General features: G+C 45.2%; 1 protein-coding gene across 6 annotated transcripts in view; it reads left to right on the forward strand.

Annotated features, from left to right (window-relative positions):
* LOC110499755 (zinc finger DHHC-type palmitoyltransferase 17) overlaps positions 1-12,970 on the forward strand; it is a 49,386-nt gene that overhangs the window by 14,984 nt on the left and 21,432 nt on the right. For all 6 annotated transcript variants that reach the window (XM_036945137.1, XM_036945140.1, XM_036945139.1 and 3 more), the window contains 7 exons: positions 3,197-3,319; positions 4,582-4,659; positions 5,872-6,016; positions 7,064-7,128; positions 9,160-9,322; positions 10,223-10,348; positions 12,119-12,261. In XM_036945137.1, the coding sequence (XP_036801032.1) occupies positions 3,197-3,319; positions 4,582-4,659; positions 5,872-6,016; positions 7,064-7,128; positions 9,160-9,322; positions 10,223-10,348; positions 12,119-12,261 (843 nt within the window). The remainder of the gene's footprint in view (positions 1-3,196; positions 3,320-4,581; positions 4,660-5,871; positions 6,017-7,063; positions 7,129-9,159; positions 9,323-10,222; positions 10,349-12,118; positions 12,262-12,970) is intronic.

The following is a 12,970-nucleotide window of genomic DNA, read 5'->3' on the forward strand; positions in this document are numbered from 1 at the left end:
ACATAAGACAGTGAACCGAATCATTTCCCAATCAAATGTTATTGGTCACAAACACATGGTTAGCAGATGTTAATGCGAGTGTAGCGAAATACTTGTGCTTCTAGTTCTGACCGTGCAGTAATATCTAACAATTTCACAACTACCTTATTCACACAAGTGTAAAGGAATTATTAAGAATATGTACATATAAATATATGGATGAGCGATGGCCGAACGACATAGGCAAGATGCAGTAGATACATATGAGATGAGTAATGTAGGGTATGTAAACATTATATAAAGTGGCATTTTTTTAAAGTGACTAGTGATACATTTATTACATCCAATTTTTTATTATTAATGTGGCTAGAGATTTAAGTCAGTATGTTGGCAGCAGCCACTCAATGTTAGTGATGGCTGTTTAACAGTATGATGGCCTTGAGGTAGAAGCTGTTTTTCAGTCTCTCGGTCCCTGCTTTGATGCACCTGTACTGACCTCGCCTTTTGGATGATAGCGGGGTGAACAGGCAGTGGCTCGGATGGTTACTGTCCTTTGATCTTTTTGGCCTTCCTGTGACATCGGGTGGTGGAGCAGCCCCTTATCCACATCGACGGGACAGTAGTGGAGAAGGTGGAACATTTTAAGTTCCTCTTCTTGTCATGTCTCCTCCTTCCAGGCTTTTTCTTCTTTGGACTTTATATGGCGATCGGCATCTGAACTTTCATAGTATTACCACGACAACCGACGAACTCAGTTGTCTTTCAATCGCCCACGTGGGTATAACCAATGAGGAAATGGCACGTGGGTATCTGCTTCTATAAACCAATGAGGAGATGAGAGAGGCAGGACTAGCACCGCGATCAGCGTCACAAATAGAACTGACTTGAAAGGAATTTTATAATATCTGTACATTATAGGAACACCTGTAATTACAAAAGTACAATGATTTAAAGTTTTGCTTTAGCTTGAGATTAAGAATCAGTGGTAGAGACGTAAAGTGCACAAAGAGGTCAACTGTCCAAAAATCAGATGTTCTGTGTTGAAAATATACGTTCAGTTTCTGTTGATACTATGTTCCAGTCTTACTTCTGCTGGCACATGATGGAAACAGGAGGAAGAAGGATTGGGAAACTAACTGCAAATAACAATAAGCTGAACAACTCCTAGCAGAGACATCTTTGTATTAGCAACTATTAATTCTGAGTTTATTTGGTATTAAAGTGAAGGGACATCACCCTGGGCGGGGTGAACCTCAGTAGGGGATAAAAAGGGAAAACACCATCTTTTGTACTGAGTGTGTTACTTGCAAATGACTAAGTGTATACTCTAAATGACTAAGTGTATACTCCAAATGACTAAGTGTATACTCCAAATGACTAAGTGTATACTCCAAATGACTAAGTGTATACTCTAAATGACTAAGTGTATACTCTAAATGACTAAGTGTATACTCTAAATGACTAAGTGTATACTCTAAATGACTAAGTGTATACTCTAAATGACTAAGTGTATACTCCAAATGACTAAGTGTATACTCCAAATGACTAAACTCCAAATGACTAAGTGTATATTCCAAAGAAGTTTCCTGTGGTCACTTGTATAACAGGGCAGAATTCTCTTACAACGCTCATTGGCACTTACGAGCAGTGTGGGTTTATGTCCTGAGGTGCTGACCTGTTTCACCCTCGACAACTACTGTGATTATTATTTGATCATGCTGGTCATTTATGAACATTTGAACATCTTGGCCATGTTCTGTTATAATCTCCACCCGGCACAGCCAGAAGAGGACTGGCCACCCCTCATAGCCTGGTTCCTGTCTAGGTTTCTTCCTAGGTTTTGGCCTTTCTAGGGAGTTTTTCTTAGCCACCGTGCTTCTACACCTGTATTGCTTGCTATTTGGGGTTTTAGGCTGGGTTTCTGTACAGCACTTTGAGATATCAGCTGATGTAAGAAGGGCTATATAAATACATTTGATTTACATGTATTTTGCAACGCTCGCACACGTGAGTGGTGTCGTCAGCATGTGAGGCCAATGGTGACTTTATAACAGTTAAGAGTTTAATGGCTGTGATCAGAGAACTGAGGATGGATCAACAACATTGTAGTTACTCTACAATACTAACCTAATTGACAGAGTAAAAAGGAAGCCTGTACAGAATAAAAATATTCCAAAACATGCATCCTGTTTTGCAACGAGGCACTAAAGTAATACTGCAACAACAACAAAAATGACAAAGGAATTAACTTTCTGGCCTGAAATATAAAGTTTTGTGTTTGGGGCAAATCCAAAACAACACATTACTAAGTACAACTCTCCACATTTTCAAGCATTGTGGTGGCTGCATCATGTTATGGGTATGCTTGTAATTGTTAAGGACTGGGGAGTTTTTCAGGATAAAAAAAAAATTAACGGAATGGAGCTAAGCACAGGAAAAATCCTATAGGAAAACCTGGTCTGCTTTCACACCAGATACTGAGAGATGAATTCACCTTTCAGCAGGACAATAACCTAGAACACAAGGCCAAATCTACACTGGAGTTGCTTACCAAGAAGACCATGGATGTTCCTGAGTGGCCGAGTTACACTTTTGACATAAATTTACTTGAAAATCGATGGCAAGACCTGAAAGTGGTTGTCTAGCAATGATCAACAACCAACACTTTTTTTTAAAGAATAATGTTTAAATGTTGCAAAATGTTGGTGTGGAAAGCTCTTAGAGACTTACCCAGAAAGACTCACAGCTGTAATTGCTGTCAAATGTGTTTGAAACATGTATTGACTCAGGGGTGTGAATACTTATGTAAATTAGATATTTATTTATTTCATATCAAATAAATGTGCATGCATTTATAAAAACATGTTTTCACTGTGTAAATGTGTGAGAAATCTATTTAATCCATTTTGAATTCAGTCTAACACAAGTCAAGGAATATGAATACTTTCTGAAGGCACTGTATAAATATGTTGTCATGAATGTGAATATAGTGCAGACGTAGGTCCAGGTGTCCCTCTGGAGTAGAGTAGTCTGACTGACAAACAAAGAAGGTCTTGTGTTTCTTTTATTGAAGAAGAAGAACCTAAATCAAGATGCTTCGTCCTCCTGGTATGTGCTCTGTTAAGGACAGACAAGGCCGTTATGACAAGGGATACTGTTGTGGGTGAAGCGTGTGTGTGTTGACCCTATGCTAACCTTGTCTACCTACATTCTCCAGGTATGGGATCTTTGAGCGCTGCAGAGAGCTGGTGGAGGCAGGCTATGACGTTCAGCAGCCGGACAAAGAGAACGTCACACTCCTGCACTGGGCCGCCATCAACAATAGAATAGACTTGGTCAAGTGAGTGAGACCCACACAGACCTCACACTCACACACCTCAGTCACATACACACACAGGCCTCACACTCACACCGAATAACCCAATGCCCTTGACCTCCTCTCACTATTCAGCTGTCTTACATGTGAGTTGCAGTAAACCTACATGTACACGTGAAATGCTACTCCCAACACCCTCCTGTGGAATGTTTCTTATCAGAAGGATTTCCCAGTCAGACTGGAACTCATGCAAGCATACTGTCCTAGAACCCTAAACACACATACTCACACAGGACATAGTCCTGGAACCCTAAACTCACACAGGACATAGTCCTGGAACCCTAAACTCACACAGGACATAGTCCCGGAACCCTAAACTCACACAGGACATAGTCCCGGAACCCTAAACTCACACAGGACATAGTCCCGGAACCCTAAACTCACACAGGACATAGTCCCGGAACCCTAAACTCACACAGACATAGAACCCTAACGTTGCAGTGTGTTCTGTGTGGGTCATACGTTGGATTTATAAAGGTATGCATCACATTGTATGTGTAGAGACGGCGTGATAGAAATGGTAGCAGAAGGTGAATGTTGAACTTTTGTTGTGATCCTGTGGACCGTTTTGCACCATGACGCTGTCGGTGTGATGGAGACTCATACAGGACAAAGGCTGGCATTGGGCCTATACATTAGTGTAAACATTTTGCATCAGAAAATTAGTTTCTTATTGGACTAGTTCAGTTAGTCCCTCCCTGTTAGCTTCTTGTTTGGTCCCTAGTGAAGAGGACCCAGGTGTGAGTGAATGCAGCCATCCTACTGTGCTGTGTTTAACATTGTGGTGCAGAGGGGTGTCCTGCTGCAGAGGGGTGTCCTGCTGCAGAGGGGTGTCCTGCTGCAGAGGGGTGTCCTGCTGCAGAGGGGTGTCCTGCTGCAGAGGGGTGTCCTGCTGCAGAGGGGTGTCCTGCTGCAGAGGGGTGTCCTGCTGCAGAAACACTGCCAGAACCATGGTCTCTCTGTATAAGAATAGAATCCCAAACCATTCTAATACAACATAGCAGGAAGGAGAGAACAAGTTCCTGGATGTCTGCTAAGGTCTGAGCCATCCGTTCCATTGGAAGGCAGACGCCCTCTTAAAACGCCATATTGCTGGAGATCCTGAGGCATTAAAACTGAATTGGTTCATCTGTTTTATCTCACTGCATCAACAATCTAATCTTTTCACCACCTGTAGTTGAGTGAGTGAGTGCTAAATGTATTTGTGACTCTGCCGCTGTGTGTAGGTACTACATATCAAAGGGGGCGATGGTGGACCAGTTGGGAGGTGACCTCAACTCCACACCACTGCATTGGGCCACAAGGTAAGAGTGACAACAATAGATGAGGCATTAACAGACTCTGGTTCAGTCTGTTTTCCAGGACCAAGCTTGTCCAGCAGTCCCAAAACATTAGGTCCTGTTGGAAATGCTGATCTGTAGATATGACCATCTAGAGCGAGAGGTGAAAGGTTATATACTGTACGAACTAGAGGTGCTGTTTCCAGTGGACTCTCTCCTGTCCCCTGTGTGGGTGTCATAGGGCATGTTTCTGCTGAAGTCCTTTCCCCTGTGTGGGTGTCATAGGGTGTGTTTCTGCTGAAGTCCTTTCCCCTGTGTGGGTGTCATAGGGCGTGTTTCTGCTGAAGTCCTTTCCCCTGTGTGGGTGTCATAGGGCGTGTTTCTGCTGAAGTCCTTTCCCCTGTGTGGGTGTCATAGGGCGTGTTTCTGCTGAAGTCCTTTCCCCTGTGTGGGTGTCATAGGCCGTGTTTCTGCTGAAGTCCTTTCCCCCCGAGTCACACAAGACCTTCAGGGTTGTATGAAGTCCCAGTACTGCCTGTCCTCACCCCTGTCAGCGAGCTTTCTACTGCATTATTCATATGATCAGCAGGGGGCAGCCATCCCTAGCCGGGGGCCTGATACCTAGCCAGGCCTCACGGCTTTGTCGGCAGCCCCCCTCCCTGCTAGTGACCTTTCACAGTAGATAGGAGTGGAGCCCATCTGTCGGGTCACTGACACTTTCTATATGAGATTTATGTGTAGTATTGTGCATATAAGGACCTAATTACAATGTTGTTGAGGATTGTGTTTGGTTAAGTATCTAGTGCATCAATCTTCTTATTAAGCATCTCTCAATTGGATGTGGTGTCTATGTTTCATTTATATTATATTTGATTCATTTAACAGACACTCTTATCCAGAGCGACTTACAGGAGCATTTAGGGTTCAGTGCCTTGCTCAAGGGCACATGGACAGACTTCACCTAGTCAGCTTGGCGATTCAAACCATTTCCTACCTACAAAACCCCCAGAGACTTTACATGTAGTTATTATTGGTGCAATCTGTCATGTCCATTCCTGCTGTTAATAATGGGGTGTTATTAAGGGGGGGGTTGGCTAGTTTATTCTGTGCTGCAGATGAAAGTTACAGATTGATCCTTTAAACAAAACAAACCCCAGAAACATGTCTAAATGCTAATATCACGTAATACCAGTTAGTTCTTGTGCTCATCGACAATGATGTTGTGTGTGTCCACAGACAGGGCCACCTCTCCATGGTGGTACAGCTGCTGAAGTATGGGTCCGACCCCTCGCTCATCGACGGAGAGGGCTGCAGCTGTGTCCACCTGGCTGCCCAGTTCGGACACACCTCCATCGTGGCCTACCTCATCGCCAAGGGACAGGTATGTCCCAATTTGCAAATGAGCCCCTAACCCCTACTTCCTGTGTAGATCTGAGAGGCTGATAGGTGGAAGCAATATTGTAAAAATCCTGCTTAGCCTTTTAGAGGGCATTGTGGAGATATTACCATAATTCTTAAATCTCTGAAATCCTCTCAGATCTCCACAAGGGGTTAGGGGTCATGCAGCGTGCGTTCATTAGATTTACTGTGACGTCACCCCTGTGTTATATTTATTCTGATCGCAGCAGAACGGAAAGTTTTTTATTTTAAAGCTTTTCTCACTTATTCAAATCTCAGGAGATGTTGTTGTCGGCCACCAGGGGCGTTGTTTCATTAGTTTCCCACCACCAGGGGGAGTTGTTTCCTTAGTTTCCCACCACCTGGGGGCGTTGTTTCATTAGTTTCCCACCACCAGGAGGCGTTGTTTCATTAGTTTCCCACCACCAGGAGGCGATGTTTCATTAGTTTCCCACCACCTGGAGGCGTTGTTTCATTAGTTTCCCACCACCAGGGGGCGTTGTTTCATTAGTTTCCCACCACCTGGGGGCGTTGTTTCATTAGTTTCCCACCACCTGGGGGCGTTGTTTCATTAGTTTCCCACCACCATGAGGCGTTGTTTCATTAGTTTCCCACCACCAGGAGGCGTTGTTTCATTAGTTTCCCACCACCAGGGGGCGTTGTTTCATTAGTTTCCCACCACCATGAGGCGTTGTTTCATTAGTTTCCCACGACCTGGAGGCGTTGTTTCATTAGTTTCCCACCACCAGGGGGCGTTGTTTCATTAGTTTCCCACCACCAGGGGGCGTTGTTTCATTAGTTTCCCACCACCAGGGGGCGTTGTTTCATTAGTTTCCCACCACCAGGGGACGTTGTTTCCTTAGTTTTCAAAACCTGCATTCCACATTGTCAGCCCTGCCAGGTTTTTCCTGGAACTGTTCAGTAGCATCTTCAAAGAAGTTCAAACATCTTCAAAGAAGCACAGTGTCGGTCTTCTCTGTGTTTATTGGGGGTTTGTGACCATGTGCTCTTTCTCCCTCTCCTCCTATAGGATGTGGACATGATGGATCAGAATGGAATGACTCCCTTGATGTGGGCAGCTTACAGGACACACAGGTGTGTGTGTGTGTGTGTGTGTGTGTGTGTGTGTGTGTGTGTGTGTGTGTGTGTGTGTGTGTCATGCGTTGACCCATATCCTACTTACATCCTAGCCTTTCCCCATCTAGCCATAATAAACCAAGTTAATTTAAACTCACAAAGCGGTCACACAAACGAAAATCCATGCCCATTTAGAAATGGAATGCCCATCTAGATACGCAACATTTCGAAATGGAATGCCCATCTAGATACGCAACGTTTAGAGATGGAATGCCCATCTAGATACGCAACGTTTAGAGATGGAATGCCCATCTAGATACGCAACGTTTAGAAATGGAATGCCCACATAGATACGCAGCGTTTAGAAATGGAATGCCCACCTAGATACGCAACGTTTAGAAATGGAATGCCCACCTAGATACGCAATGTTTAGAAATGGAATGCCCACCTAGATACGCAACGTTTAGAAATGTAATGCCCACCTAGATACGCAACGTTTAGAAATGGAATGCCCACCTAGATACGCAACGTTTAGAAATGGAATGCCCACCTAGATACGCAACGTTTAGAAATGGAATGCCCACCTAGATACGCAACGTTTAGAAATGGAATGCCCACCTAGATACGCAACGTTTAGAAATGGAATGCCCACCTAGATACGCAACGTTTAGAAATGGAATGCCCACCTAGATACGCAACGTTTAGAAATGGAATGCCCACCTAGATACGCAACATTTAGAAATGGAATGCCCACCTAGATACGCAACATTTAGAAATGGAATGCCCACCTAGATACGCAACATTTAGAAATGGAATGCCCAACTAGATACGCAACATTTAGAAATGGAATGCCCAACTAGATACGCAACATTTAGAAATGGAATGCCCAACTAGATACGCAACATTTAGAAATGGAATGCCCAACTAGATACGCAACATTTAGAAATGGAATGCCCAACTAGATACGCAATATTTAGAAATGGAATGCCCATATAGATACGCAACATTTAGAAATGGAATGCCCACCTAGATATGCAACGTTTAGAAATGGAATGCCCACCTAGATATGCAACGTTTAGAAATGGAATGCCCAACTAGATACGCAACATTTAGAAATGGAATGCCCACCGAGATATATAACATTTAGAAATGGAATGCCCACCTAGATACGCAACATTTAGAAATGGAATGCCCACATAGATACGCAACATTTAGAAATGGAATGCCCACCTAGATACGCAACATTTAGAAATGGAATGCCCACCTAGATACCCAACATTTAGAAATGGAATGCCCACCTAGATACCCAACATTTAGAAATGGAATGCCCATCTAGATACGCAACATTTAGAAATGGAATGCCCATCTAGATACGCAACATTTAGACATGGAATGCCCATCTAGATACCCAACATTTAGACATGGAATGCCCATCTAGATACCCAACATTTAGACATGGAATGCCCATCTACATACCCAACATTTAGACATGGAATGCCCATCTACATACCCAACATTTAGACATGGAATGCCCATCTAGATACCCAACATTTAGACATGGAATGCCCATCTAGATACCCAACATTTAGAAATGGAATGCCCATCTAGATACCCAACATTTAGAAATGGAATGCCCATCTAGATACTCAACATTTAGAAATGAAATGCCCATCTAGATACTCAACATTTAGAAATGGAATGCCCACCTAGATACGCAACGTTTAGAAATGGAATGCCCATCTAGATACCCAACATTTAGACATGGAATGCCCATCTAGATACTCAACATTTAGAAATGGAATGCCCACCTAGATACGCAACGTTTAGAAATGGAATGCCCATCTAGATACCCAACATTTAGACATGGATAATAGACAGATAAGAGACTGATACTAAAAGCACAAAGAAGAATGTGTAGTGGGCTAATATTTAAATAGCCACTAAACTTCACCTGTGTCGGTAATTCATAAATAGACCATAAAGGCCACTCTCATAAATAGACCATAAAGGCTTTGCACTTGAACTTTGAACTTTGTCCCGTCCTAACAGCGTGGACCCCACCCGGCTACTGCTGACCTTCAACGTGTCGGTCAACCTGGGTGACAAGTACCACAAAAACACGGCTCTGCACTGGGCCGTGCTGGCCGGCAACACTACAGTCATCACCCTGCTGCTGGACTCCAACTCCAATGTGGACGCACAGAACATCAAGGTGAGGCGGCTGTGCAGCTGATCTTGGGACAGCTTTGTATCTCCCCCCTAATTGTTAAGTTTAGGATTGAGGGAGGAGAGCTGATCCTAGATCTGTACCTACTGGGAAATGTCACTCCAGAGCCAGGGTATGTTATTGAAGGCCCAAATGTCTCCTACTAACCTCTGACCTGTATCACATGCTTGTATCTGGTTAGCCTTTTAATAGCTGTCCTGTATCTGGTTAGCCTTTTAATAGCTGTCCTGTATCTGGTTAGCCTTTTAATAGCTGTCCTGTATCTGGTTAGCCTTTTAATAGCTGTCCTGTATCTAGTTAGCCTTTTAATAGCTGTCCTGTATCTAGTTAGCCTTTTAATAGCTGTCCTGTATCTGGTTAGCATTTTAATAGCTGTCCTGTATCTGGTTAGCCTTTTAATAGCTGTCCTGTATCTGGTTAGCCTTTTAATAGCTGTCCTGTATCTGGTTAGCCTTTTAATAGCTGTCCTGTATCTGGTTAGCCTTTTAATAGCTGTCCTGTATCTGGTTAGCCTTTTAATAGCTGTCCTGTATCTGGTTAGCCTTTTAATAGCTGTCCTGTATCTGGTTAGCATTTTAATAGCTGTCCTGTATCTGGTTATCCTTTTATAGCTGTCCTGACATAACTTGAAAGCTGGAGCATTATTATCCAGTGTGGCCAATTAGAATACCCAGATCACCACCAGTGTTTAGTGTCCAACCTATGGTCTTACTCCTATCCTACTGTTTAGTGTCCATCCTTTGTTCCTGTGTCCTCAGCTGTCCTATAATCTGGTACTACCTAGCTGTCTGAATTAGGCGCTCTCTGTGTTGGATTGTTACCGTGGTGATTAGCTGGTTTGTTACCGTGGTGATCCTCTGGCTGTATTCCTCTGTATTCCTCCAGGGTGAGACGCCGCTGGACCTGGCCAAGCAGAGGAAAAACGTCTGGATGGTCAACCATTTACAGGAGGCTCGGCAGGCCAAGGGTTACGACAGTCCTGGCTACCTGAAGAAGCTGAAGATGGACAAGGTAGAGACCAGGGAGGAGACTGAGTGGACATACACAAGCATGCAGGCTCACACACTCACTCAGACACACATACACTTATTTGTGTAAGCATGCAAGGCTATGTGTAACACCACCATTGTCCCTCTGTCTCTAAAAAGCCTTCCGCCACCTGTCTTTCCAGCCAGCAATCCCAGACCCTAAAAAGAGCACCTTCAGGCCTAGTTTCTGCCCTGTTGTTGACGTGAGACAGACAGACCAAAGCTAACACTCTATTCAGACCTTCCCTGGCCTCTGTCTTGAAGTAATTGCCCATCCAAGGTAGTGATTTCTTGGAGTCTGAGGAATCGAGCAGTTTTTCTGTACGGACAGACATGAGGATTGTGTCAAGACCCTAATCATGGCGGAAGGAGAATTTGCCCCTAGATGGTGATCTTGGGTCAGATCAGCATTTTCTCCACTAATAGTTAAGGTTGGGTTTGGGGGAATGGAAGCTGATCCTAGATCTGTACTTCACCCCAGAGCCCTAATCAGTCTCTCCAAGTCAAGTGATCTAACCACCCCTGCTCGTTGGGACAGGAGGAGCACAAAGCACCAATTCGTTATGCTTGTATCTTGTGTTTTTCAAAGTTTTGCTTCTTGACTTTGCATTTCTGTTGTCTTTCAAATTCATACGCTGTCGCACTGGATGTTGTAGGTTGTCAAGGTACATCTTTAGATAGCACTCCATAGGGAGGCCCCATTAGCTACTGTCACGCTCTGACACTAGTCGCCCAGCCACGCTCTGACACTAGTCACCCAGCCACGCTCTGGCACTAGTCACCCAGCCACGCTCTGACACTAGTCACCCAGCCACGCTCTGACACTAGTCACCCAGCCACGCTCTGACACTAGTCACCCAGCCACGCTCTGACACTAGTCACCCAGCCACACTCTGACACTAGTCACCCAGCCACGCTCTGACACTAGTCACCCAGCCACGCTCTGACACTAGTCACCCAGCCACGCTCTGGCACTAGTCACCCAGCCACGCTCTGACACTAGTCACCCAGCCACGCTCTGACACTAGTCGCCCAGCCACGCTCTGACACTAGTCGCCCAGCCACGCTCTGACACTAGTCGCCCAGCCACGCTCTGACACTAGTCGCCCAGCCACGCTCTGACACTAGTCACCCAGCCACGCTCTGACACTAGTCACCCAGCCACGCTCTGACACTAGTCACCCAGCCACGCTCTGACACTAGTCACCCAGCCACGCTCTGACACTAGTCACCCAGCCACGCTCTGACACTAGTCACCCAGCCACGCTCTGACACTAGTCACCAAGCAACGCTCTGACACTAGTCACCAAGCCACGCTCTGACACTAGTCACCCAGCCACGCTCTGACACTAGTCACCCAGCCACGCTCTGACACTAGTCACCCAGCCACGCTCTGACACTAGTCACCCAGCCACGCTCTGACACTAGTCACCCAGCCACGCTCTGACACTAGTCACCCAGCCACGCTCTGACACTAGTCACCCAGCCACGCTCTGACACTAGTCTCCCAGCCACGCTCTGACACTAGTCTCCCAGCCACGCTCTGACACTAGTCACCCAGCCACTCTATGACACTAGTCACCTGTTGTATCACCTGTTGTACTCGGCACGTGTCAAATTAAATGTGATTTGATTTGACACTATTGTTTATGTAATATGGTTACACAGTCTACAGTGCATCGCTGCCTTCCTGTTTGACCTCTCCTCCTCTTCCTCTCATCCTTCCCTCCCTCTATCTCTGGTCCTCTCCCAGGAGTTCAGACAGAAGATCATGTTGGGGACCCCCTTCCTGGTGATCTGGCTGGTGGGCTTCATCGCTGACCTGGACATCGACTCCTGGCTCCTCAAGGGCCTCATGTACTGTGGCGTGTGGGTCACTGTGCAGTTCCTCTCCAAGTACGTCACACACACACGCATTTCAGCAGGTTTGGGCTGGGTTTATTTCTCTGTAAACCTGAGACATACCAACAGGTTAGGGCTGGGTTTATTTCTCTGTAAACCTGAGACATCCCAGCAGGTTAGGGCTGGGTTTATTTCTCTGTAAACCTGAGACATCCCAACAGGTTAGGGCTGGGTTTATTTCTCTGTAAACCTGAGACATCCCAGCAGGTTAGTGCTGGGTTTATTTCTCTGTAAACCTGAGACATCCCAACAGGTTAGGGCTGGGTTTATTTCTCTGTAAACCTGAGACATCCCAGCAGGTTAGGGCTGGGTTTATTTCTCTGTAAACCTGAGACATCCCAGCAGGTTAGGGCTGGGTTTATTTCTCTGTAAACCTGAGACATCCCAGCAGGTTAGGGCTGGGTTTATTTCTCTGTAAACCTGAGACATCCCAACAGGTTAGGGCTGGGTTTATTTCTCTGTAAACCTGAGACATCCCAACAGGTTAGGGCTGGGTTTATTTCTCTGTAAACCTGAGACATCCCAACAGGTTAGGGCTGGGTTTATTTCTCTGTAAACCTGAGACATCCCAACAGGTTAGGGCTGGGTTTATTTCTCTGTAAACCTGAGACATCCCAGCAGGTTAGGGCTGGGTTTATTTCTCTGTAAACCTGAGACATCCCAGCAGGTTAGGGCTGGGTTTATTTCTCTGTAAACCTGAGAC

Source organism: Oncorhynchus mykiss, chromosome 15 (assembly GCF_013265735.2).
Source record: "Oncorhynchus mykiss isolate Arlee chromosome 15, USDA_OmykA_1.1, whole genome shotgun sequence".
In the NCBI taxonomy this organism is placed as follows: domain Eukaryota; kingdom Metazoa; phylum Chordata; class Actinopteri; order Salmoniformes; family Salmonidae; genus Oncorhynchus; species Oncorhynchus mykiss.